Source organism: Ascaphus truei, chromosome 17 (genome assembly GCF_040206685.1).
Source record: "Ascaphus truei isolate aAscTru1 chromosome 17, aAscTru1.hap1, whole genome shotgun sequence".
NCBI classification, from domain to species: domain Eukaryota; kingdom Metazoa; phylum Chordata; class Amphibia; order Anura; family Ascaphidae; genus Ascaphus; species Ascaphus truei.
Genome location: NC_134499.1, coordinates 6,641,877 through 6,669,749, shown reverse-complemented (window position 1 = coordinate 6,669,749; position 27,873 = coordinate 6,641,877). Strand labels below are relative to the sequence as shown.

The 27,873-nt window shown below is 47.9% G+C and overlaps 1 protein-coding gene across 3 annotated transcripts; it reads left to right on the top strand.

Annotated features, from left to right (window-relative positions):
* The first annotated feature begins 120 nt into the window (after positions 1–120).
* On the top strand, positions 121–27,873 carry NOL8 (nucleolar protein 8). Of its 3 annotated transcripts, XM_075573789.1 has the most exons (19): positions 121–775; positions 2,020–2,193; positions 2,583–2,645; positions 2,827–2,905; positions 3,328–3,475; positions 3,726–3,794; positions 5,676–7,310; positions 10,509–10,619; positions 11,119–11,154; positions 11,332–11,457; positions 12,493–12,580; positions 13,264–13,462; positions 15,153–15,236; positions 15,519–15,790; positions 16,451–16,577; positions 16,807–16,877; positions 19,329–19,411; positions 20,087–20,141; positions 26,931–27,873. In XM_075573789.1, the coding sequence occupies exons 2-18, from the start codon at positions 2,061–2,063 to the stop codon at positions 20,138–20,140; spliced, it is 3,378 nt and encodes a 1,125-aa protein (XP_075429904.1). In that variant the 5' UTR covers positions 121–775; positions 2,020–2,060; the 3' UTR covers position 20,141; positions 26,931–27,873. The 3 variants fall into 3 exon arrangements, with proteins under 3 accessions (XP_075429904.1, XP_075429902.1, XP_075429903.1); XM_075573787.1 differs by lacking the exons at positions 121–775; positions 2,020–2,193; positions 2,583–2,645; ... (1 more) ...; positions 3,328–3,475; positions 3,726–3,794 and having other exon boundaries at positions 5,195–7,310; positions 13,294–13,462; XM_075573788.1 differs by lacking the exons at positions 121–775; positions 2,020–2,193; positions 2,583–2,645; ... (2 more) ...; positions 3,726–3,794; positions 11,119–11,154 and having other exon boundaries at positions 5,197–7,310.

Below are 27,873 nucleotides of genomic sequence, written 5' to 3'. Positions count from 1 at the left end.
GCGGTTCGCCCAATGAGGGCGAACACGCTCCGTGACGTAGAGGCTGCGCCGCCAGACGCGCGCGCACCTAGCCGGCCAGGAAAAGCACGGCCGAGGCCACAGGCTGCGTCCACGCTGCCGCTGACCACGTTTGGTGCGGTCAGCACAATCAATTTAAATGTGTTCGGGTGCGCACTTGTGTGCGTGCACGTACGCTCACGGGCGCTAGGATCTTGCCGAGGCTACGGCCCTGCTGGCGCTGACTGCGCTCATCCTTGAGAGCGGTGACGTCACCAGCTCTCCAAGCATGAGCGCCGGGTGTCCTGGCTATTTTGCAAGCGCGTGCGGGAAGGTGGGCATTTGGGGCATGTTAAGCACGCTTCAAACTTTTTTTTGTCTTCCCCGCGTGAGCGCGGCACGTGGGACGCAGCCAGTATAGATATTGAGGCGCTGATACAGTGAGTATCACGTTTAATCATCAATCCCAACCCTATAACCGCCATTGCATTATTTACATTGAATAGAAAAAATGTATCTAACAATTGGGAAAAGCACACTGGGTATACAGTATACACATAATATATGGCATTGTGTTAGATTATAACATGAAAGTAATAGCTTTTTAGTCTTAATCCTATGTTATGCGGGAGCGAGCCGTGGATGCAGAATGTACGTGATGTTTTGAAAGTGTGTCTCTTGTAGCGGAACGCTCTTAGCCTTAGCACAGGTTTCCGGGGGACCTGTATTAGCGGGACACCCGTGTGCAATGTGAGCTATCACAACGTGCTTCTTGCAGGTAGGGGGGTAATATGTTTAGTTTTATATGATGTGTATATATTAATTTAGATGACGTGTATATATAGATAGAATATCTATATTCTATTAGTGCAGTTACATGTGTGCGGGAGTTGCATGTTTTTTTTGGTTTGCTTTATATCTGCCTACATCTCTAATTGCATTGCCCCTTGTTTTTAATCTGGGTGCATGCGTCACAAGGCTCATATTTGACATGTAACAGTTGTTTTAAAGTTGCCCAGAATTGACATTAAAATTAGGCTGCGCTTATAGTGACGACATCGCAGCAAAACAAGTGTATTGCCGCCGTTGCGTGCGCTTATAGTAGAAGCTTCACGATGACTTTGTCGCGATCGCTAGAAGTCATTTTGATTTTTCCAGTGAACGCAGCGTGATGTCGCTTATAGTGCAGGCGTCGCAACAGATTGTCACCCGTCGCCATTGTGAAAGATGTAATTGGGTTTGGAGACGCCGCTGGCTGCAAGGGGGGAAGGCAGAGGGGCTATGTGATTGGCTTATAGGCAGTCACATGGGGAGACCGTCTCTGAAAATCAAATTCTAGTGACAAGGATTTTGGTAGCGCCGTCGCGTCCACTATAAGCGCACGCAGCAGCTTTAATACAATTGTTTTGAAGCGCTGTCGCCGGCACTATAAGCGCAGCCTTATTCTCCCTGGTTCTGGCCGCATCTCTTCCTAAAATCACAGATTTAAACTCTTAAGGAATTTTTGTTATGAAATTGGTGCTGATTTAAATCCTGTGCTAGTAAAATTTCAAAAGGTCAATAAATGCAGAACTGACCCTCCAAGTTCATAGAATTGATGGTGCTGTAGCAGTAAATAATTACAAGTTGTTTTTTTTAGGACTCGTATACTGCAGTGTGTTAAAGCTCCTATAGCAGTGAAGGAGTTAACCTCATCTTCAGCCCTGGAAAACTAGTTTCCAGCATTGTTTCCCTACTTATTTCTTCTAACAGTTACAACCATATCAAGAGGAACTACAAAACATATCCCTACATTTTTATTTTTCAGCTGCTTTATTGCATGTAAAGAAGTACCCTTTTCATTCTTAATACATTGCTGCTCACTGGCCCTTGACCTGTAATGCATGACAAAGCCATCACCTTTAAAGCAAATTACCGCATACAATAAAGAACCTAATATTTCAATCGTGGAGTGCAGCGTTTAGATTCATTTTTTTTTATGATACCACTAAATGCTTGGTTGTCATTTTGGTTTTTGCACAGAAGGGCTTGACGTTAACGTCTGTAAGAGATCCCTTCGAACAATGGAAACCTCATTAAAGCGCCTGTACGTGGGGGGGATCGGCCCTTCGGTCTCCGAGACAGAACTCGCCGAGAGGTTTGGGAAATTTGGCAAGGTGGCAGACATGGACGTCATCTCCAGGAAAGATGAACTCGGTGAGGGGCGGTGGTGTTACTGCAGCGTGACACTCTTGTGTCTTCATACAAAAAAAGTAGTAATAAAACATGCATTTAAACAACTTCCATAAGACTGTACAAGGGGGAGGGGATGCTTTAGTGGTCAAGGCATTTTACCCATTCGCTGTCAGGGGAAGAAGGTGGCTGGCAATACTTTGCGGGCTCCTCTTTTAAGACGCAATGATGGCTCTTTTTGATTATGGGCAGGTGCTTCAAGCACCAAATGTAAGCGTGTAAGCTCATTCTAACTGGAATTACCTGTGCCGTTAAACTATATGTACAGTACCATCCCCACTGTCAGTGCTGTACAGCAGTACATTTAATTTTGTCTGTCAAGCATGCTGTAACGTGGCCCTTTTTATTGACAGGGAATCATGTAAAGACCTTCGCTTACCTCAACATCAGCATTTCAGAGTTGGACCTGAAAAAATGTACGTACACACAATGTTCTTTCTTCTTGCGGTTTCCGTCTTTACTGTGGTCCACACTACTGTATTGCTCCTAATCCTCAACTAGCTGTTCGGTGAAGCAATACACCAAACTGAACAATTACTGTACAAGTAGAAATGGACCTGTGAATTTGAACGCATTCATCTCCCTTTGGGTTTCTAGGTATGTCCGTCCTAAACAAGACAAAATGGAAGGGAGGAGTACTGCAGATTGAAATAGCTAAAGAAAGCTTCTTACACAGGTAGCTCTTAAGGATAAATCAGCTTTGTTATTGACATTTTAATCCCCCAAATTGATGTGTATGTGCCCAGTGCATAAATTCTACCCTTTTTCTCTGTATATCTCTTAACATCTCCTCTGCTTCACTGCCTGCTTCCCGTCACTTTCCTATCTATGGTTCCCTTTGATCTCATCCTCTAAGTCCTGGTTTGAAAGTCCGTTGTATTAAAGATGCATTTCAGAAACCTGAGTAACACAATCGACCGACATCATTAGGTGCTGTATGATTAGAGAATGAATTATGTTCGCATGTTTATGGTGGGGAGAGAGTGAGCATGGTGCGGAGGTTGTCACAGTACTATAGTAATGATCTCTCCCTCTTGTGCTGGAGCATCCTGGTACATATTGCTTGACATAGCAGTCACTGCAAATTATTCCCTGCAGGCTGTCGCAGGAGAGACAAGCGACCAAGGAAAAGGAGAAGCCTCTTGCAGAGCCGCAGTGCGACCTGGTGCAGTCTCTGAGGAACGCCGGTGTTACGGACTTTCAGATGAAAGCCGCAGTGCCAGGGACTGAAGTACCAAATCATAAGGCATGTGGCTCTGGCTAATTCATGTGAAAAGTATACACGAAGTGAATAGTCTTTGTAAATAGGATCCATGGTAACATAGAAGCGGTCTTCACTTTGATTGATGCGGTCATCTTCCACCCCAGAGGTGGCTGCATAAAGGCCTCATAAGTTTGAAATGTGCTTTGGATCTGAAAGATATAGAAATGTAATTATTACGTTCAGTCGGAATATGCTTGGCCTGTTACATTGCATTTCTCCTCTTCTCTTCCAGAATTGGGTGGTCAGTAAATTTGGAAGAGTCTTACCCGTGCTTCATTTGAAAGACAGAAACAAGAGCAACATATCCTTTTTGTAGCAAAATGTGTGTAAAAAGGGGTTCGAGTCCATTTTAAAGGATCAATGAAAGCTCAAGGCTATTCTAGAATAAGAAAAGTGAGATCGTGGCCGCCCTTCTCGGTGGGTGGAGATAAACACTCGTGTACTCACATGGGTCTTTCTTATTAGTGAATCATAAAAACACAGAACAGATCCTGCGCTCTACCACTTGGGTGAAAATATACCAGTGACATGTTTACCTTTAGAACCTGAGTCTGTGCGACAAAGGAGTCATTTGGTTGCATCTCTTGATCAAAACATGATTCAAATCTGCCAACCTCGTCAAGGTAGACTGGGTTTCGCAGCTACCTACACTGAATATATGTCATTTCTTAGGCCCAGGACATAGTGAAATCAGCGTCACTGAGGCGGGCTGAGCCGCGCTGAACAGATGCACAAAGCATCAGTATCAGTAATCAGCGCGGGTATAGTTTCTCCCTCCGCATGCGTGCTGATGCGTGCGGAGGCTGAGAAACTTCCCCGAGACAGGCAAGTTTGAAATTTGCCACTCGGGGAAGCTCCCACGTGAACGCTCCCATCCAATGGGGCTGCAGCCGGTCCGGCATTGTAACTACAGAGCCACCAGACAAGACAGAGGCAGCACAGAGGTGTGTGTCTGTGTATATATGTGTGTGTGATGTGCGTGTGTGTGTGTGATGTATGTGTGTGAATATATTTATCAAAGTTGCACAATGTTAATAAATAATTTATTCTCACCTGTCTTTTTTTTTAAATTTTTAAAATATTATATAATATATACACACACACACACACATATATATATATATATATATATATATATATATATATATATATATATATATATATATATATATATATATATAATTACACACACAGGTTCCCCAGTGACACACACACTGACATCTACCAAGTGACACACACACACAGTGATGCGCGCTTGCTGTCTCCTCTGCCAGGACAGCAAAAAGCTCCTGGTAGAGCGAGCAGCAGCACCAAAGTGTTTACTATGTCCCAGGCCTTATTGTCCTATGGACTAAACTTTGTGGTATGTGAAAGTGCCCTGAAGGGGTTAAATAAATAAAGCGTATGCTTATTTGTGATTTAGTGCAGTTAAAAGCTGGCCAAAGCCAGTAACAAAGTGCCCTTATATAAAGGTAAACTGAGGGTGCACAAAATACCCTAGTCTGATATATTGAGTATTATTATTGAATAGGTAATATAGTCAGAGGTATAGTGGCGGAAAAACTAGCTGTAATCACACCAGTCTATCCTCAATCAGGTTTCCCCCCCCCTCCCTCCCCCAAATAAATATATATCTCTTGAGAAAGACACCATTAACATTTCGAACATTGATTATTCACTTTTACTTTGCACCCACTCAGGGAAAATAAGCCACGTCGTGACCAGCCGCCTGTAGTGAAGGTCCGGGATAAAAAGAGAAGGCGATTCAGCGCGGGGTCAATGCAAAAATCTCTTTATTCTGTTTCCATGGTATGAACACAGACGCACGTTTTTCCTACGCGTTTCGTAACCATTGGTACTTTTATCTCATTTCTGGTGGTTGTCTGTGTCCTCCAGCAGGGGCGGCCAACAAGTCAGGTTTTAAGGATATACCTGCTTCAGTACAGGTGGCTGTCATAACGACTGAGCCACCTGTGCTGAAGCAGGGATATCCCTAATACCTGGCCGGTTTGTGGCCCTTGACTGGAGTTGGCCGCCCCTGACCTAGTGCAAGTCCATAAGTAGAATAGCGTTAACACCAACTTTATACATATCTATGATTAAAACCGCATAGGAGCAAATAGTGACACTTTATGTTTTCACTTCGTGCAAACTCTGCAATTTGTCCTTTACTCGAGTAAACGTCATGAAATATGACCCTTCGAAATACTGCCACAACATAAAGAAGCTGGACGAAGGTCCGCTCGAGGCGATCCCGGTGTCCCAGCTGACATGGCGGCTGGAAGGGGGCGACGACGAGATGAGCAGGAAACGCAGGGGGGAGTTCCCTGTAGAAAATAAACCCAAAGTGCAGCGCCTCCCAGGCACAGAGAACCCAAGCGAGACGGGGAAATGTATCAAAAGGACGCGTTGTGGCCTTGTGAGCGACGCTTCAGGTGAACGTCAAACGAGATGCTTATCTGGGCTCAAGGAGGAGGTAAGTGGACTTTCAGTGAAGAGGAGTAGAAACCGCATGTTTGAGAGCGATTCTGAGGATGAGCTCAAAGCCATCTTGGAAATTGAGAAGAAGGCACAAAATAGAAGTCCCGTGCTTGTTGAAGACTCCAATCTAGAGGTGGTTGAGGAGTCATTTGAGCTGAGATATAACACTCACTGGGGCCGGAAAGATGCGAAAGTATCCGGGAAGAATCCGGCTAATCACAACGGCAATGCCAAGGATGACCGTGAGTACGACTCGGCGGATACCGACGAAATCATTGCGGTAGCTAAAACTGTGCAGAAGGAGAAGGGAGCTGACGCAGAGCACAAAGCGCAGACTTCAGGGACAGAGATGCCGTCTCTTAAGCCAAAGAAGCAGGAGAATAATCTGGTTTCTGCAGATATCGATGGCACAGAGGTTGATCTGGATTTGGAGAGCGATGATGATGATTCCGGCGCAGACAGCAGCAGCTCTGATTCAGACGAGGATTACGAATCCATGATGCAAAACTGTTACCGGATCGATCTCACGCTGGAGGACCTGGAAAAACTAGCGAAGGCAGCCAAAGGGTCTTCAGAAGATGACACGGTGGATGAAGAGACTGCGGATGACCAGGGCAAAATAGTGGGAAGTAGCAAGGAAAGGACCCCAGTCTCAACGCAGAAGAAGAAGCCGGGTATAGCTCCTGAAGACATTGTGGCTTCCATTTTGGAAGATGACGATAGCTGTGATGAGCAGCCCAACGGGAAAAGGAAGAAGGTTCCGCCTGTTACTCTTCCAGCCTTTAAAGGGCTGGGGTCGCTGCTTGGCACAGCTCCCTCTGAGGAGCAGGAGGGTTCAATAAGTGCTGTGTTCAGCAGGTCCGGTGCTCCGGCTGCAGCCAAAAGGAACACGAGTGGCAAAGTGGGCACAAGAAATGCTGAGATCTCCAGACAGAGCAGAAGAAAAGAAACGCTGGAATCGGACTCGGGAGGTGAATGTGATTCTAAACCTGCTCAGCAACACAGACTGGAAGCCCCATGCTTGCCCATAACCCACCGGGAGAAGGAACTAGACTCCAGTAAGCGTCAACCGTGTAGCAGCAGCAGCAGTGACACGAGCAGTGATGAGTCCAGCAGCGACACGGGGTCAAGCGATGAAAGTGCCGGATCGCCTGCTGCCCCATGTAACGCAGTGCTGGGCACAAGTTTCCACGGTGAACGAGCCGCTCGCAGGGCCCAGCCCTCTGCGGGCACCAAACAGCTGAAGGATAATGAGAAGCGCTTGGCCGCGATGGAGGAGCGGAGGAAAGAGCGAGAGCTGCAGAAGCAAACCATTCAGGGGGCGCTGCTTAAAGACGTGAGTGTGGCTACCGGGGACAGGGGAGGCCGGCAACAAAGATTTAAGGGTCATTTTTACTAAGCATGGCTACTCCAGGATACCACTTCCTGCACGGCTTGGAAATACGGCCCCTTATTGGCCATTTACGTGAACAGTCTGTAAGTTGTCTCATGGAGTAGCACCGCTTAGTAAATGTGGCCCTAAAACTTTGCTGGGGGGGAGGGGCACGTGCAACATGTTGTGTATAGAATTGGTGCCGTGCAAACGCAGCAGTGCTGCTAAACGCAGGCATCTCCACCCCTTCCCTGTCGGAGGGACCTTGCAATGCGTTAGGACAGGGCTTCTCAACTCCAGTCCTCGACCCTCCAACAGGTCAGGTTTTCAGGATTTCCCTGCTTCAGCACAGATGGCGTCTTTGACTGAGCCTCCTGTGCTGAAGCAGGGATATCCTGAAAACCTGACCTGTTGGTGGGGGCCTTGAGAACTGAAGTTGGGAAGCCCTGCATTAGGGGTCTCTGGCAGCAGAGAGACTGAATATGGCAATCTCTGCGTAAAGGTGCACACCGTTACTGCCTTACCTCATTCTAGTTATGGCCTTACCTTATTCTAGTTATGGCCTTACCTCATTCTAGTTATGGCCTTACCTTATTCTAGTTATGGCCTTACCTCATTCTAGTTATGGCCTTACCTTATTCTAGTTATGGCCTTACCTCATTCTAGTTATGGCCTTACCTCATTCTAGTTATGGCCTTACCTCATTCTAGTTATGGCCTTACCTTATTCTAGTTATGGCCTTACCTCATTCTAGTTATGGCCTTACCTCATTCTAGTTATGGCCTTACCTCATTCTAATTATGGCCTTACCTCATTATAGTTATGGCCTTACCTCATTATAGTTATGGCCTTACTTCATTATAGTTATGGCCAGTGGTTGACAAATCACCAAAAAATCTACTCGCCACACAAAAAAATCTACTCGCCACCTAGTACCATACGTGTGCTGCTTGGGCCAATATTTACTCGCCCGGGGGTTAAATCCACTAGCCCGGGGCGAGCAAATGTATAGGTTTGTCGAACACTGGTTATGGCCTTACCTCATTCTAGTTATGGCCTTACCTCATTCTAGTTATGGCCTTACCTCATTCTAGTTATGGCCTTACCTCATTCTAGTTATGGCCTTACCTCATTATAGTTATGGCCTTACCTCATTATAGTTATGGCCTTACCTCATTATAGTTATGGCCTTACCTCATTATAGTTATGGCCTTACCTTATTCTAGTTACTGCCTTACCTCATTCTAGTTATGGCCTTACCTCATTATAGTTATGGCCTTACCTCATAATAGTTATGGCCTTACCTCATTCTAGTTATGGCCTTACCTTATTCTAGTTACTGCCTTACCTCATTCTAGTTATGGCCTTACCGTATTCTAGTTACTGCCTTACCTCATTCTAGTTATGGCCTTACCTCATTCTAGTAATGGCCTTACCTCATTCTAGTTATGGCCTTACCATATTCTAGTCATGGCCTTACCTTATTCTAGTTATGGCCTTACCTTATTCTAGTTATGGCCTTACCTCATTCTAGTTATGGCCTTACCTCATTCTAGTTAGGGCCTTACCTCATTCTAGTTAGGGCCTTACCTCATTCTAGTTAGGGCCTTACCTCATTCTAGTTAGGGTCTTACCTCATTCTAGTTAGGGCCTTACCTCATTCTAGTTATGGCCTTACCTCATTCTAGTTATGGCCTTACCTCATTCTAGTTATGGCCTTACCTCATTCTAGTTATGGCCTTACCTCATTCTAGTTATGGCCTTACCTCATTCTAGTTATGGCCTTACCTCATTATAGTTATGGCCTTACTTCATTATAGTTATGGCCAGTGGTTGACAAATCACCAAAAAATCTACTCGCCACACAAAAAAATCTACTCGCCACCTAGTACCATACGTGTGCTGCTTGGGCCAATATTTACTCGCCCGGGGGTTAAATCCACTAGCCCGGGGCGAGCAAATGTATAGGTTTGTCGAACACTGGTTATGGCCTTACCTCATTCTAGTTATGGCCTTACCTCATTCTAGTTATGGCCTTACCTCATTCTAGTTATGGCCTTACCTCATTCTAGTTATGGCCTTACCTCATTATAGTTATGGCCTTACCTCATTATAGTTATGGCCTTACCTCATTATAGTTATGGCCTTACCTCATTATAGTTATGGCCTTACCTTATTCTAGTTACTGCCTTACCTCATTCTAGTTATGGCCTTACCTCATTATAGTTATGGCCTTACCTCATAATAGTTATGGCCTTACCTCATTCTAGTTATGGCCTTACCTTATTCTAGTTACTGCCTTACCTCATTCTAGTTATGGCCTTACCGTATTCTAGTTACTGCCTTACCTCATTCTAGTTATGGCCTTACCTCATTCTAGTAATGGCCTTACCTCATTCTAGTTATGGCCTTACCATATTCTAGTCATGGCCTTACCTTATTCTAGTTATGGCCTTACCTTATTCTAGTTATGGCCTTACCTCATTCTAGTTATGGCCTTACCTCATTCTAGTTAGGGCCTTACCTCATTCTAGTTAGGGCCTTACCTCATTCTAGTTAGGGCCTTACCTCATTCTAGTTAGGGTCTTACCTCATTCTAGTTAGGGCCTTACCTCATTCTAGTTATGGCCTTACCTCATTCTAGTTATGGCCTTACCTCATTCTAGTTATGGCCTTACCTCATTCTAGTTATGGCCTTACCTCATTCTAGTTATGGCCTTACCTCATTCTAGTTATGGCCTTACCTTATTCTAGTTATGGCCTTAACTCATTCTAGTTATGGCCTTAACTCATTCTAGTTATGGCCTTACCTTATTCTAGTTATGGCCTTACCTTATTCTAGTTATGACCTTACCTCATTCTAGTTATGGCCTTACCTCATTCTAGTTATGGCCTTACCTTATTCTAGTTATGGCCTTACCTCATTCTAGTTATGGCCTTACCTTATTCTAGTTATGGCCTTAACTCATTCTAGTTATGGCCTTAACTCATTCTAGTTATGGCCTTACCTTATTCTAGTTATGGCCTTACCTTATTCTAGTTATGGCCTTACCTCATTCTAGTTATGGCCTTACCTCATTCTAGTTATGGCCTTATCTCCATTCTAGTTATGGCCTTACCTCATTCTAGTTGTATGGCAATAACACCTTGTGTTGGGTTTAGGTTTCCGAGCCTGCGAGCAAAGGCCGGCACATCGTGTTCAGTTCTGAGACTGAAAGTGAGGAGGAAGCCAAGACCAGTGAAACACCGACCGGCAGTGATCTCGCTCAGAAAGTAAGTGTCAGATCCCAGCACAGAGAGTTCATCTACTGCTGGAAATCCATCCAAGTATCCGTGTTTAAATGCCTGCGTATATGTACAACATTATAACTGGAAGGCTCGAGTGAATACAAAGGGCTTTACAATTCTAATTCAGAGGTGGAATTCCAACCGCACAATTCCTGTGCTCTAAAGAGGGGACAGGGATTTAACTGGCAATAATAGATGGGTACAGGGGAATGAAATCACATGGAAAGGATAAGTGATTAACGCCTGAGGCTGAAATCCAGCCCTGTAACCGCCACACTTCCTCGTCATTAGACTACCATATTTTGCCAACTCCACCGGCAGTGTCCTACTTGATGCAGCAATTATCTGTTCAAGACTTTTAATATATATATTATGTATTTTTTTTTTTTTTTTCAAATAGTTTTATTAGGCAGTAATATAAGACATATTCAACATACATAATTCACGGCCTAATACAGAACATTTGGGGTTTTTTTCCATTTAGTGGAGAAAAGAACGACAGGCTCAGCTGTCTCTGAAGGTGGCGTCCTCAAAGAGGGAGGACAGAGAGGGGAGTGGGAGGGGGGTGGGGAAGGGTGGAAGGGGGGGGGGGGTGGTGTACCCTTCCCGGGAGGCCTTTCCCGAAGTTGTCCCTGTTTAAATTTAAGCTCACGGCTCAATCTCCGATTCACCATTTATAATATTATGTATTTTTAAGGCATTAGTAAAAAATGTAACGACTCAGCTGTTTGAGAGCAGCGAGGAGACGGACGATGATGGTGAGAGAGAGGACGGGGAGAGATTCAAAATAAGGTCCCAATATGAAGGGCGATCTGGCGAGAAGGTTTGTCACCCAAATCTATTTCATTGCATGATTTTAGTAAAAAAAAGAAAAACTTTTTCTAATGAAGTGATCTGCGCTACGTTTGTGTGCTGCGTGCACTGCAATATGTGTGTTCCCAGGGTCAGGCTGCATTGCTGTCCCATACAGCGAGCGCTCAGGTTCCCAGTGTCAGGCTGCATTGCTGTCCCATACAGCGAGCGCTCAGGTTCCCAGTGTCAGGCTGCAGTGCTGTCCCATACAGCACGCGCTCAGATTCCCAGGGTCAGGCTGCATTGCTGTCCCATACAGAGAGCGCTCGGGTTCCCAGTGTCAGGCTGCATTGCTGTCCCATACAGCGAGCGCTCAGGTTCCCAGTGTCAGGCTGCATTGCTGTCCCATACAGAGAGCGCTCAGATTCCCAGGGTCAGGCTGCATTGCTGTCCCATACAGAGAGCGCTCAGATTCCCAGGGTCAGGCTGCATTGCTGTCCCATACAGCGAGCGCTCAGATTCCCAGGGTCAGGCTGTATTGCTGTCCCATACAGAGAGCGCTCAGATTCCCAGGGTCAGGCTGCATTGCTGTCCCATACAGAGAGCGCTCAGATTCCCAGGGTCAGGCTGCATTGCTGTCCCATACAGACAGCGCTCAGATTCCCAGGGTCAGGCTGCATTGCTGTCCCATACAGCAAGCGCTCAGGTTCCCAGTGTCAGGCTGCAGTGCTGTCCCATACAGCACGCGCTCAGATTCCCAGGGTCAGGCTGCATTGCTGTCCCATACAGCACGCGCTCAGATTCCCAGGGTCAGGCTGCATTGCTGTCCCATACAGAGAGCGCTCGTGTTCCCAGTGTCAGGCTGCATTGCTGTCCCATACAGAGAGCGCTCGGGTTCCCAGTGTAAGGCTGCATTGCTGTCCCATAGACACAGAGCACTCGGGGTTCACGGTGTTATTGCTGCGTGACTGACAAGCTGACGTTGCAGTTGACACCTCTGGCTTTAGTTGGGGCCTGTGTGACTTTGTGCCACTGTCTTCTCTCGTCTCTGCGTGCGATTTTGCAGCTGATGCATTTACAATCCCGCTTCGGAACAGATGAGCGATTTCGCATGGACTCCCGCTTCCTGGACAGCAGCGACGAGGAGGGCAAAGGTACATACAAGGCGCTGGTCTTTAAAGGGGAGGCTGGTTCAAATCACCTTATCCCCCTTAATTAGAATACAAATCTGAAATGAGATCGTAAGCTTTTCAGTGCAGTACTGTGTATACTGACAGTGACCTGACAATACTAAATGAGCTTGTGTGGTACAGAAGGAAGCTTGGGAAGTATAGTTGTAATGCTTCATTGTGAAGAAAAACAAAGGGATATGCTGCACACTTAATACATACAGTGTACCGGTGCTGCTGGTTCAAGGAGTACCTGTCAAAAATATTCCAAGGCAATACTCAGGAAAAAGGGAATCCAACACTCTACGGATTTTGTATCAAACTAATTTATTGCGCCATACAACGCAAGGCTTATGCCTAGTCACTTGAGAAAGGCCTATTTAGGTCGAAACATTGTGTGGCGCAATAGATTAGTTTGATACAAAATCCGTAGAGCGTTGGATTCCCTCGTCATTGTGAAGAAAGGCATAAATTAAATGTTCTTATTAAAACAAAATACTGTGCTTTGGTGAGAAATATCCCCCTGTTAAACCGAGTGAAGTATTCTAAATGAATTGGATACTGACTATTTGTTTCCTAATGGTCTGGAGTAGAATCCCAGACTTTCAGTTCCTCCTGTTCCCCATTGTATAATGTGCCTGCTGTTTGTTCCAATCATTCCCCTACAGGAACCCCGCAGCCGGGCAAGGCCCCTACAGGAACCCCGCAGCCGAGCAAGGCCCCTACAGGAACCCCGCAGGCGGGCGAGGAAGAGGACGATCTGTCCGCTGAGAAGAAGAAAAACTTGGGCATTCTGCAGAGTCTCCTGCACATCAGCGTGGAGCCGCGGCCACTGAGCAAACACGCGGCCAAAGCCAAGAAATTCAAGTACGCCTGGGAAGGCACAGATCTGCTGCGCTGCTGCGAGGCGACACACAGAGTAGTCATCCTTTTTCAGAGGAGGGTTGCAGTCACGGCAAGAGCCACCGGCGCTCTGTAACCAGGACAACTCGCCGCAGGTCGCCTTCTGCCATTTGTAAATGTCCTCGGATCTCCCCTGCCGCCGGGCACCTCGTGCGGCTGCTGCTCCGACTGCATTTGTGAGCGCGCCCGTGCGTGAGCGCCACCAGGACACACACACACACACACATATATATATATTCCCACGGGAAATGTAAAAATTGTTTCCTGACTGCCGCACCGGGGGTCCTGACTGCCACGCTCACAAATGCGTGGCTGCCACTCCGACTGCAAGGTGCCCTGCGGCTGCGGAGATCTAATGACATTTAAAGATGGCGCAAAGCGGTGAGTAGTTCTGGCGGTGGAGCACTGGTGGCGATTTGGATGCAGTGAAATGTCCTAGACTGTAAGCGGAGACCCTGTTGCTATTGGCTGTTAGGGTGTCTGGCTGTTAGTGTGTCTGGCTGTTAGTGTGTCTGGCTGTTAGGGTGTCTGGCTGTTAGTGTGTCTGGCTGTTAGTGTGTCTGGCTGTTAGTGTGTCTGGCTGTTAGTGTGTCTGGCTGTTAGTGTGTCTGGCTGTTAGTGTGTCTGGCTGTTAGTGTGTCTGGCTGTTAGTGTGTCTGGCTGTTAGGGTGTCTGGCTGTGCCATCTTGCCGTAAGAACGATGCGGTTATTGTGTTGTGGGTCTCATTTGCCAGTGTCACTTTGACACCGCTGTGGTAGAGACAGACTTCATCAGCTATTGGACCTTCAAACTGCAGTGGGAGGGAATGATTAGGCGATTTGTGAGGTCCCTTCTGTCTGTGTCACTCAGCGGAGGTGGGGGCACTCAGTAGGCGAGCAGTGCTTGGTGTCTGTGTGACATCTTGTCACTCAGCGGAGGTGGGGGCACTCAGTAGGCTAGCAGTGCTTGGTGTCTGTGTGACATGTTGTCACTCAGCGGAGGTGGGGGCACTCAGTAGGCGAGCAGTGCTTGGTGTCTGTGTGACATCTTGTCACTCAGCGGAGGTGGGGGCACTCAGTAGGCGAGCAGTGCTTGGTGTCTGTGTGACATCTTGTCACTCAGCGGAGGTGGGGGCACTCAGTAGGCGAGCAGTGCTTGGTGTCTGTGTGACATGTTGTCACTCAGCGGAGGTAGGGGCACTCAGTAGGCTAGCAGTGCTTGGTGTCTGTGTGACATCTTGTCACTCAGCGGATGTGGGGCACTCAGTAGGCTAGCAGTGCTTGGTGTCTGTGTGATATCTTGTCACTCAGCGGAGGTGGGGGCACTCAGTAGGCGAGCAGTGCTTGGTGTCTGTGTGACATCTTGTCACTCAGCGGAGGTGGGGGCACTCAGTAGGCGAGCAGTGCTTGGTGTCTGTGTGACATCTTGTCACTCAGCGGATGTGGGGCACTCAGTAGGCTAGCAGTGCTTGGTGTCTGTGTGACATCTTGTCACTCAGCGGAGGTGGGGGCACTCAGTAGGCTAGCAGTGCTTGGTGTCTGTGTGACATCTTGTCACTCAGCAGAGGTGGGGCACGTCAGACCACAGACCTCGCGTGTCTCCCGTTCCCTGAAGCTGCACTCATTATTATTACCGCCTTTAACAACATTTCCTTTGAACTTGTGTTTCTGTCAGAGACCTGAACGCCCTGCAGTATGACCCCACCAGAGAGGACCATGCCGCGTTTGAAACGAAAGCAGAAGAAGAGAAAAAAGACAGGTAACGGTGGTTTGTCCAAGGAGCGCGGGAACGGTCTTCTCTCAAAATATATTCTCTCGGGGTCAACTAAACCGCTGATAACCTGCAGAATATTCCAGAGTGGAATTGCTCTAAGATTTTAGAGGAGTTCAGAGGGTGTAAGGCAGCGAATACTCACAGCTTTGAAACCCCGGATGTACCCAGTCTTGCTCTATATTGCAGCCTATTTTTTCCTGCAAGGTGTCCCAGGCATAAATTGCTGCCGTTAAACACAGGTTTTATTTTTTTCTTCTTTCTCACCAGCAAATCTGAGCGAAAGAAAAAGCGCCTGGAAGCAGAGAAACTTCCCACGGTGTCCGCGGAAACCTACCACGAAGTCGCCGCGGATTTCAAAGAGGCGTTCGGAGGCTCCAAACTCGCGCCGGGAAGTGAGGAGGCGGGGGCGGCGTGGGACCAAGAGGAGGAGCCAGCAGAGGACTGTGCCACGCAGAACGATTTCTGCCACCGGAAAGAGGAGACGTCCGGATTCACGTTCTCCTTTTTTGGGGCAAGCACAGAGAAGAGCGTCTCAGAGGGTAAGGAGGCTATCTAGCTTCACGTGGCCTCGCCGAACCACGTTACAGTAGGATCAGCCACACGGGTTATCGCTGCAGCTAGTCACATTTTGGTTGACCTCAGCCACGGTTGGTTCAAGGGCAGATACGCAAAAGACCATGTTGGAGACCTTTTCTCTGCAGACCGCGGAAGGACCGTGACTGTATGGTGGTGGAGCGCTGCTAATTACCAAGGTGGCAGGACTGGAAAAAACCCTGGCGCCTAAAAAAAACGCCCCTCTCTCCTCCCCTCCCCTGGCACCTGCTGTGTGCACAGTGATCACTCGCCTGATTGACGGGTCAAATCACCGCTGCTCAGGAGCAGGAGGCGGGCTGGGGGTGGGGCTAGTCAGGTGTGTGTCACAAATACACACTGACATATACACAGAGCCAACAGCAGGAGGGACAGCCGGAAGGCCCCTGCACCTTAGACGCTGGCTTCTAAAAATTCTGTCCGTCTCCTAAGTAAAAGGTATGGAGCACGAAATCGCCATGGCAGGCCTGGGGTGACCCTGATCTCCAGTTTCCCTAAAGGCAGACTTTGCATTGCCCGCAGTGAATTACCCCACTCCAACCAGCTAGCAGTCCTGGTGTGTTTGTATACGGGACGTCCCTTAATCCTGAATCCTTTTCCCTTCGCAGAGCCCTATAAAACAGAGCCCATAAAACCTGCCAAAGTGGCCTGGCAGGAAGACCCCCGATTCCAGGACAGCAGCTCGGAGGGAGAGGACGAGGAGGAGACGCTCCTGGGAGTGGAATCCCAAACAAGGTGATTTTTCTTGGTCTTCTCAAAATACCCCCCAAGTCTTTTGGCGAGAATCTTCCATTCCTTTGCTGAAATCCATTTGCCTCCGCGACTCCTTCTGGGGGGCTGGTCCATGTTTCCACCAAGTATTTCCTGGCTTTTCTCCAGTCTGGCGCTCTCTGTGTTCCTTGCACTGTATCATTTCCCAAAGGCAGAATTCCCTAATGTGTTTGTTCTTTTCATGCCTCTCCAGCGTGCAATCGGCGTCTGTGAAGAACTGCGTCAGATTTTTCTTTTTTGTGAAGGACGACGAGCGATTGAAAGGTACGTTCGCGGCTTTTAACCTCTTTACTGCCACAGGGGCCTGTAACATACTGATGAGAACTTGAAAAAGAAAACACATTGACCCCGAGATTTCTATTTTACTGGAGACCCAGGATATTGAAACACAATTATAAGTTATTTCCCTGTATTTCTGAGGAACACACTCTCTCTAGGTGACCTAATCACATCTCTTGGGTTTAAATATCACCTCTCTTCTGATGACACACACATTTACTTTTCTACCCGACCTTACACCTGCTGTACAGACTAAAGTTTCTGAATGTCTCTCTGCGATATCATCCTGGATGGCCCTCCGGCGACTTAAACTAAACATGGCAAAAACAGAGCTCCTCATACATCCTCCCAAACCTGGCCCTACTACCTCCTTCTAAAATTACTGTTGGAAGTACTATCATTCACCCAGTAGCCCAAGCACGCTGCCTAGGGGTCACACTCGACTCCTCTCTCACATTCTCTTCTCACATTCAAAACGCTTCTAAAACCTGTCGCTTTTTCCTCTGCAATATTACAAAGATACGCCCTTTCCTCTGTTGCCCGACTGCTAAAACTCTGACTCAGGCCCTCATTCTCTCCCGTCTTGATTACTGTAACCTCCTGCTGTCCGACCTTCCTGCCTCCCACCTGTCTCCCCTACAATCTATCCTAAACGCTGCTGCCAGAATCACTCTACTCTTTCTTAAATCTGTCTCGGCGTCTCCCCTGCTGAAATCCCTCTCCTGGCTTCCGATTAAATCCCGCATCTCACACTCAATTCTCCTCCTCACTTTTAAAGCTTTACACTATTCTGCCCCTCCTTACATCTCATCCTAATCTCTCACTATACACCCCTCTGCCCCTCCTTACATCTCACCCTAATCTCTCACTATACACTCTTCTGCCCCTCCTTACATCTCATCCTAATCTCTCACTATACACCCCTCTGCCCCTCCTTACATCTCACCCTAATATCTCACTATACCCCCTCTGCCCCTCCTTACATCTCACCCTAATATCTCACTATACCTTCCTCTGCCCCTCCTTACATCTCACCCTAATATCTCACTATACCCACCTCTGCCCCTCCTTACATCTCATCCTAATCTCTCACTATACACCCCTCTGCCCCTCCTTACATCTCACCCTAATCTCTCACTATACACTCTTCTGCCCCTCCTTACATCTCACCATAATATCTCACTATACACCCCTCTGTCCCTCCTTACATCTCACCCTAATATCTCACTATACACTCTTCTGCCCCTCCTTACATCTCATCCTAATCTCTCACTATACCCTCCTCTGCCCCTCCTTACATCTCATCCTAATCTCTCACTATACCCTCCTCTGCCCCTCCTTACATCTCATCCTAATCTCTCACTATACCCTCCTTACATCTCACCCTAATCTCTCACTATACACCCCTCTGCCCCTCCTTGCATCTCAGCCCTAATTTCTCGCTATGCACCATCCCGACTCTTGCGTTCTGCTCAAGGATGTCTTCTCTCTACCCCCTTTGTATCTAAAGCCCTCTCCCGCCTCAATACCGACTAGCACCCTCTCTATCCACCTTTAAGACCCACCTTAAAACACACTTGCTTAAGGAAGCATATGAGCAGCTCCATGGCTGATAAGTAAGACCTCACACATTAACCTTGGCCCCTTGCAGACGCGCTTACCAGAACGCCCTCCTACTGTCTCTGTACGTTCTTCCTACCAACTAATTAGATTGTAAGCTCCTCGGGCAGGGACTCCTCTTCCTTAATGATACTTTTATGTCTGAAGCACTTCTTCCCATTATGTGTTATTTATATGATTACCCCATGTATTACTGCTGTGAAGCGCTATGTACATTAATGGCGCTATATAAATAAAGACATACATACAACACCTGTCTCTCTGCGTGTAAATGTTGATAGAGCATACAGTGGGTGTTTTTTCATTGGGGAAAGGTTTCTTCTATATTTCTGAATGGAATTTATACTTGGTTCCAGTTTCACGTTGCAAAGCCAGTATAACCAGCGGATGGGACCCAAAAAGGTCAAAACAGCTGTCTGTGCATAGGGTTACTGGTCATGCACTTCTATAACCCATGCTGTGCCGAAAAGCTGTGTAATGCAGCAGGCATTACCGTGTTACAGGCACCCGTGTTGCAGGGACCCATGTTATAATAGATTAGAAGCAAAAGGTGTGCTCATTTGCATGTCATTTCCCAGAATCCCTGGCTGCAGTGGAAGCACTGTATGCTAAGATAATGGGGAAAGGCGGGCTGCAGGCCTCTCTGAGACGCGAATGTGCTCACAGGTGATATTTTTATTTGCTGTACTTGGTTATAGAAGTGTGTACGTATTATGATTTAGTAATTTTTAAATGCAACACCCGTGTCCCCCAAAAGGCCCTTTTTCTGATCCCTGTTCTGCGCTCATGCCCGGTACTTATTCTCATTCTGTGTAGCCGGTCCAAAGCTGTTCTTCCGATCGTCAAACCTGGAGGAAGAACAAGAGGCGTGGGAGCACAGGCGGGGATTGCTGCTGGAGGTAAGGGCCACTGCACGTGGCACGGGGACGTTTGTACCACGTTAGCCCTGTTTGTGACCCAGAGGACGGGGGATTTAGGTAATAGCAGTTAAAGCAGCAGCCCCCAGAAGCCGATGTGCGCTGAACTCCTGGCGTTACTGCCCGGTACCCCGAGCACGTCCCGCGCTTTTTTACCGTTACAAATCATGAATTTCTTCGTCTCTTTTCTGCGATTACCATGGCAACATTTAGCTGCACCGGGCTCCGGGGAGAGCTCCTTTTTGACCTCGCACACACTCAATATTTTAAACGAGTCTAACTCCTGAACGGAGCATCATATTTAAGGAATAAAAGCAACGTTGGGAGGACAAGAAGGTAAATAAGGGATCTCTTACAGTAAGAAAAACACATAATAACATATAACATTTAAAATACTGTTTGTAGTAACGGCTCCTTATTGCTTTGTGCAACCCGTTCCCACATTACTCATTGACCGGATACGTGTAGAATGTGCGCGACGCAACTTCATACATGACTGCTAATACACGTAATGTAAGGGTGCATTAATGCTATTGCTGTATAGCTCCCACAGTCCTCCTGTGTTGTATCTCCTGCTATTCACAATCTCTGCTCTGTGATCACATTCTGTGCCCACTACACCTTGAATGATGCAAAATTATGTATTTATTTTTTTAGGAATGTAGAAAAAGGCACAAAGACGCGAAGCGGAAAGTTAAAGCTAAACATTAAAAGAGGCGCATGCGCGACGGGATCGGAGATGGAGGCTTGATCTGGGTGCTCCGTTTCCCGCCGGCGATATTTAGCACGATACAGTGATAAAAACCCAATAAAACTCAAAATAAAATATCACCCCTGACTCAGCTAACAGCGCTGGACACAAAAGGATGGCAGCGACTCGCAAAAAGCCTAAGCAGAAGGTAGATGTGCGCACCTACTTCACCGGCGCAAAAAAGCCCAGAGAGACGGCTAATATGGCGGCATCTGAATCTGACTCCGCACCGGAGTTAGAGATGACTACGGAGGAGCCCACGGGTTCCCTCAAACAGGAGATTGCACAGTTACTCTCCGACTTAAAGACCTTCTTCCGAGGGGAGGTGGACCAGCTGAGAAAGGACATACTGGGCATCGGTAACCGCACGAGCGCACTGGAGGAGAGGGTGGAGGAGACCTCCAAGTGCCAAGGAGAGATGGGAGCCCAAATTGCTAGGCTGGAACGGAGGGTGGCCGAGCTGGAGGAACGCCACGAAGACAGCGAAAACCGGGACAGGCGGAACAACCTTCGGGTCAGGGGCATACCGGAGGAAATCCTAGACCCTGAGCGGCTGATTAACAGGTGGATGACATCTATAATGCCAGGGAAATCTGAGGCCGAATTAGTTATGGACCGGTGTCACCGCGCACTGCGAGGCCGCCCATTGCCCAATAACCCTCCCAGAGATATCATACTCCGCCTGCATCATTTCACCACCAAGGAGGAAATCTGCCGTCTGACCAGGGCTACCCCACTGGTGCCATTCGAGGGGATAGAAATGGCCATCTTTCAGGACATTTCCCCAGTCACACTGGCGCGAAGGAGGGCCCTCCAACCCATCACAAAACTCCTCCGAGACAAGGAGATCAGATACAGGTGGGCCTTCCCCTTCGCGCTGGTCGTAGTGCAGAACGGCCGGACCCAGGCACTAAAATATCTAGCTGATGGGCCAGAGTTCCTGAAGAGGTTGGGGCTCCCGGACACGCTGCAGCTGCCAGTGGCACCAGAGACATACCCTCCCCGTCCCGCTGAGTGGAAGAAGGTGGGAGCAGCAAGCGGACAGCGGAGAGACAAAGCAGGTCCGTCGAGACCAGTCTGAGGTTCAGGACAATAATCACAGTTGCAGGGTGTTGCCTGCCCCGGGCCCTGGCCTGCCCCCCTGTTGGCCATTGAAGGTGGGGGTGAGGAGGGGAGGGCCACGTTGAATGGCTTCCCTCTGCCGCCTCCGGTTCCCCTTCCCCCCCCCCCCTGCCCCTCGGCTCGGCTCCGTCCCCCCCCCATCCCGCCTGCGGGGCACCCGATGACCCGATCAGCTTAACAAAAGCTGGATCCGCCACAGGACAAAAGAGGGGAAAAAAAAAAAAAACAGATAAGCATTTCCACTCACCAAGATGGTGGACCAGCAACACACGAGGGTCAGGGTGATGAAGAAGCGCGAAGGAGCAATGGAGGAGTGGTTTTGGCGCGAAGTCTGGGAGCTCTGCTCGGCTCCACCTGCAGGACACGCCTTCCCTCTCTGCTGCTCACGGGCGGATATGAGGACGCTGCCGCGATGACGTCAGGAGGCGGACCCGCCCGGTCCATAGACGACCCGGAAGTGACAGCCGCGGAAGCGGATGAGTCCCATGGACAGCCATGGAAGGCGACGGAGAAGGCTCTTAGGGGGTACGCGCACTCCCCCGCGAAGAAGCTGGAGAATGGGACAAGACCCCTGCAGGGACATAACAACGTGGCTGGCTGAGGTCTTATGGCCGGGTTTAAGCTCGGCAGCTCTTTAGATAAGAGGGGGGGGGCGGGGGGCTGCCGGATTCTTGCCGGTGCGCGGAGTGCGCTCCGGTCGGGGGGGGGGGGGGGGCTCGGGGAGCTGTTCGAAAAGTTTAAAAAAATGTCATATATGGTTAAATATATAAATAGAATGTTAGATATTGAAACTGGAAAGAGAGACAGGGTCAACTGCAGTTCAGGCTGACACCTTTACACAGTCAAGGGGGTAGCAAGTGAGTGTCACTTTAGGCAGTATAGGGCAGTTAACTATACAGCTGCGTTAACAAGGGATTACTCAATGGTTAAGTATGGGTTAAGTTTTGGCTAACACTATAGTTAGCTTACTGATTATGCAGATACTGTTGCATCGCCGGCGGGGGGGCAGATGGAGGCCCTTGTCCCCGCCTGTTGGCATGTGCCTTTCTGACGGGGCTGCGGTCCTACACCGCGGCTCAGTCAAAGACCTGGGAAGGCGTGGGGAGAACTACCCCCCACGAGCCTGGAAAGGAGGGAGGGAGAGTCCAAGGCGTGACTGCTATTCCCAGGCAGAAAACCATAGGTCGTTTAGGATCAATTTGGTTTTATGTGTGAATGTTGTGTGGTTCTGTGTTTTTTGTTTCCCCCCCCGTTGTCTCCCCCCCCCACCTTCAGACCTCCCCAGAGGAAAAGCAAAGGCAAAGACAAGATGGATTCAACTCAGCCGTCACCGGCGGTACCCGCAGACACGAGGCCCGGGTAGGTTATTTCCTTCTGCTACAGACCTAGACTTCATATACACACACCCATGGCACTGACGTTTATATCACAAAATGTTAAGGGCTTTAATTCGCCACAAAAGCGTAGAATCGCCTTCGCAGAATTTAAACGCCGGAAAGCGGATGTTCTCTTCCTTCAAGAGACACACTATAGTTCAAGTAAAAATCCAGGGTTCATAGACAAAAACTTCAGACGATTTTACCTAGCTTCAGCTAAAGAAAAGAAAAAAGGGGTCGCTATACTATTTCACAACCGAGTCCCGTTTGAGGTTGAACGAATAAAGCGTGACCCAGAGGGTCGATATCTCATTATAGTGGGTCTTCTGCAGCATTGCAGGGTGACCCTAGCATGCGTTTACGCCCCATGTGAGCGTGACCCGCAGTTCTTTGACGCATTTTTCCTCAAACTTCAAAGATGGGCAGTCGGAAACGTTATAGTAGCGGGAGACTTTAACAAAGTTCTGGACCCCCGCATTGATAGATCCCCTAGACAAGAGCGAGACAGACAGGCAGGAGTCACAGCACTGCTGGAAGGACTACGGAGAGGTTGTCTGGTTGACATCTGGAGGGAGCAGCATCCCGGCGAACGTAGTTACTCGTTTTACTCACACCCCCACGACAGTTATAGTAGGATCGACCACTTCTTTGTCTCGGGCAGAATGGTCCCCCAAATATCCGACACTATAATTCATGACATTACATGGTCGGACCATGCATCAATAGAGCTACGATGCACACAAATTAGACCAATTAGTCCCGGAGCAAATTGGAAACTAAATGAATCCCTGATTAAGATCCCAGAAATTGAGCAGACAATTAAAGATGAGATCAGACAGTTTTTCTCACTGAACATGGGTACAGTGGATTCTCAAATAACGTTATGGGAAGCCCACAAAGCCACGCTGAGGGGAACATTGATCAGTCTTGCAGCAAGACGAAAGAAACTAAGGGAGGCCAAATTGACCCAACTATATAAGAGGCTACATGAGCTCTCCATACTCCATAGCCGATCAGGTGGAGGGGATATCTTAAAGGAGTTGAAAGATGTAAGGATTGAACTTAACCTCCTCCTTACTTCCCGGGCCGAGAGGGACATGAGTTGGACAAAGAGGAAATTTTTTGAAAAAGCCAACAAGCCGGACACCATGCTAGCTAACCGGATCCGCAATAAGCAGCCAAACTATAACATCCAGGCAATCAAGACCAAAACAGGAGATATGTCCTCCAACCCTAAACGAATAGTGGAAGAGTTTAGACTTTTTTATGAGCAGTTATATAACGGGGAGAAGGTTGCACATAGCACAAAAACTAGCGCCGCACTCCAGTCTTTCCTGAGAGAGGCGGATCTCCCTAGGCTGAGCAGATTGGAGCACGAGGCTATCCAGAGGGACTTTTCATTAGAGGAGTTGGTAGGGGTTATTAAGAACCTAAAACCCTCCAAGGCCCCAGGCCCAGATGGATTTTCCAATTTATACTATAAAAAATTTGTAGGGATTTTAGCGCCGCACATGCTCAAAATGTTCAATGGGGTATTGTCGGGGGAACCCTTCGCGGCCCACATGCTCCAGGCGTCGATATCTTTAATACATAAGAAGGACAAAGATCCCACAAATTGCCAAAGTTACAGGCCGATATCATTAATCAACTCAGACATCAAAATTTATTCTAAACTACTGGCTAACAGATTGAGTGCGATCCTGCCAAGGCTTATTCACCCAGACCAGGTTGGATTTATTAGGGATAGACAAGCGGCCGATAATACCAGAAGGATAATAGATATTATTGATTTCATCAATACCAACGGGCTCCGTGGCATAGCACTAAGCTTAGACGCGGAGAAAGCCTTCGACAGGATTGACTGGCCATACATGGAGTCTACGCTTGGAGCATTTGGGTTCAGAGGAAGAATATTAGGGGCAATTAAAGCATTATACACAACCCCGGCAGCTAAGGTAGTACACCAAGGCTTCCCATCGGAGCTGTTTAATATCAAAAGCGGAACCAGACAGGGCTGCCCACTTTCGCCCCTGTTGTTCGCCTTATGCGTGGAACCGCTAGCAGCGCACATTCGTAGCAACCCGGACATCTCCGGAATCCAAATTAGGTCGCAAGAACACAAGGTGGCGCTATACGCAGATGACATTATTCTGACACTGACAAAGCCACTCACCTCGCTACCCAATCTGTTCGCCCTACTGGAAAAATTTAGTAGCATATCGGGTTTTAAGATCAATCAGGCTAAATCAGAGGCGCTCAGTCTGAATTTGCCGAGAGACATGGAGAAATTAATAGAAATTAATTTTAAATTTCAATGGCAGCCGAAAAAGATAAAGTATCTAGGGGTACATATTACTAAACAGAGCTCCACTCTCTATCAGGCAAATTATCCACAGCTCCTACGGGCTTTAACAAAGGAGCTCAAAATATGGTCCACTTACGGAATTTCCTGGATTGGTAGAATCTACTGTGTTAAGATGAACCTTCTCCCACGTTTACTATATCTCTTTCAAACTCTTCCGATACCAGTGGTACGATCAGAGATTAAAGAACTACAAAATTCAGTCACAAAATTTATTTGGCAAAATAAAACACCACGGGTAAAAATGACAATTATGCAACGATCCAGGGAGACAGGAGGCTTGGCAGTGCCGAGTTTGTTGGCATACTATAAAGCGGCCCAATTATGCCAAATTACACAGTGGCATGGGAATCCAGAGCTGAGACGCTGGGTGGCATTAGAGAAGGAGGTCTGCGCCCCGCTTGCAATCGAAAACCTGATTTGGTACCCAAAAGCTAGACTGAAAGACCTAAAGGATCCTCTGTCCTCCGTGCTCAACTCACTGTCGGTCTGGGAAGCGGCCAAAACTAATCACTCATTAACCTCTAAACACACCTTAATGGCCCCATTATACGGGAATCCAGATTTTGCTCCGGGTTTAGTTGGCAAAAACTTCACACATTGGCAAAACAGGGGGTTCCACAAACTAAAAGACCTGGAGGGACGCGACACCATTAAACCGTTTGATCTAATACAGTCAGAAACTGGCATCTCCAACACAGAATTTCTTAGATACCTCCAGGTCAGGGCATTTTACACCAAACACACTATTAGACCGCCGTTAACTAATTTTGAGAAGCTCTGTGGTCGAGGCACCGACACACGGGGACTTATATCTGCTCTGTACAGGGTGGTGGTCGGTTCTGACAGTGACGGTTCACACAAACCCAGATTCATGACGCAATGGGAAACGGATCTGACGGAGCCACTGGAGGACGATGACTGGGCTGAAATTTTTAAGGCGGCAGCCAGCAGTTCGATCTGTACAACATTAAAGGAGAACTCATATAAAGTACTAATGCGGTGGTACCTCACCCCAGTTAGATTGGCAAAATTCGCGCCGGGAGCTTCCCCGCTCTGCCCCAGGCAGTGCGGGGAACAGGGGGACCTGTTACACATGCTGTGGTCTTGTCCACGAATTAGACCCGTATGGATCCAAATTAGAGATTGGCTACAGAGGCTCTTTCTGGGCCTCAAAATTCAACTAGATCCGTGGGTGTTCCTTCTAGGCAAACCCACGACAGACGTATCTAGATCAGGGAACAAATTGATCGCACACTTTGCTACGGCTATGAGATGCGAGACTGCAGCATTGTGGAAACAGAATGCAATTCCATCATTAGATAAAATTCGGAATAGAATTTGGTTTGTTTGCCAGATGGAAAAATTGACAAGTCTGGTCAACGACACTGGCCCAAAGTTTCAAAAAGTCTGGTTGCCTTGGCTGGCACAGACAGACATCCCAGGGGTGAGCAATGCCTCCATCTGGCTTTAATAGCGGCAGGTGAGTTCTCCTTGGATGGCGAGCAGAAGCTGCAATCAGCCATATACGAGAGAGACAGTATGCCCGCCACGGGAGGACGCTAACACGGATCCATTACCCCCTATATTCACTACCCGGTGCCTCACCGAATCAGTTGGACGTAACACCTGACCTACGGACCAGGAGCGGAGAACATCGTACATCAGAAAGGATTCCTCTGCCCCCCCCCCCCTTCCCCTCCCCCTCACCCCCCCTTCCTACCCCCACACCCTCCTGTCTCCCTTCTCCCAGGTTGGTATGAATGGCGGTATGTATGTTGTTTGTCCCATGGAAAGCTTTTTATTTTGACAATGTGACAACTGTATGTTATACACTTTGAAAAACACAATAAACAGAATGTTGAAAAAAAAAAAAAGCTAAACATTAAAGCCCTGTCTCACCCGATCAGGGGGTCCCACCCAATCGGGGGGTCCCTAGGAAGCTGGTTTCAGGAACACCCTATCCTGCCTTCTGCCTCCCACATTCACGACAAGCGCTTCCCAGCGGAGCTCCGAACCTGCGACAGTCACAGCTACTCTCCGGCTTCTAATGATCCCACCTACAGCAGCTCGCTGGGCCTGACGCCAGAGCAGCGTCACAGGGCGGCTGCTTCCTATGGAAGTCAAATGGTGCTCAAGGTCATTGCAGCTAAGGCTACATTTTATATGAGCAATCAACCCCGAGTCTCGGCGTGCCACATCGGCATGCCACATCGGTGTCACGGCTGAAACTGCAAAGTGACAGGGCTGGGAGCTGTGTAAATCCTTCTGGGAGAAGGCAGTGGTAGAGCGACGTTGCATTCATTCTGTAATACAGAGACTGGAGGCTTTGTATCAAGACAAGTGCTGCAATTGTGGGGCAAAGTAAACTGTACCAGATGTATTAAAGAAAAAAAATCTTATTCATTTGAATGGGATTTTTTTTCTTGGACAAATATGGTGCTCATTTCTCGCCACAGAATTATTCCCTTCTTGCTCCAAGTTGTGTGCGGCTGTAATACTGAACAGTACGATAGCTTCTATATTGAGCCATATAATTCCTCTAAGTTGATAAAAAGTCAACCCAAAAAGTGAGATCCAGAGAACAGCGACAGTGATCGGCTGTAAAACGGGAGCTACTGTTCCAGCAGAAAAGGTCTAAGTCCCCAAACTCTGTGGCAGAGTTTTTGCAGAATACAAACCGTGCATAGTGAAAGGTTTTTTGTGTTTGTACAAAAGTATTGTGTTTACAACGCCATGTCATCGATGCTCAGCAAACCCGTTACTTGGTGCAAGAAAAACAGCTTCCACTTTTAGACATGTCACGAAATAATAATAAAAACATGTTTCAAAA

Excerpts from the sequence above, each read along its gene's own strand:
- NOL8 (XM_075573789.1), top strand. The coding sequence starts at position 2,061 with ATGGAAACCTCATTAAAGCGCCTGTACGTGGGGGGGATCGGCCCTTCG. Across the intron at positions 2,194-2,582 it reads CTCCAGGAAAGATGAACTCG|GGAATCATGTAAAGACCTTC; the intron begins GTGAGGGGCGGT and ends TTTTATTGACAG. Across the intron at positions 10,620-11,118 it reads GCAGTGATCTCGCTCAGAAA|TGGAGAAAAGAACGACAGGC; the intron begins GTAAGTGTCAGA and ends TTTTCCATTTAG.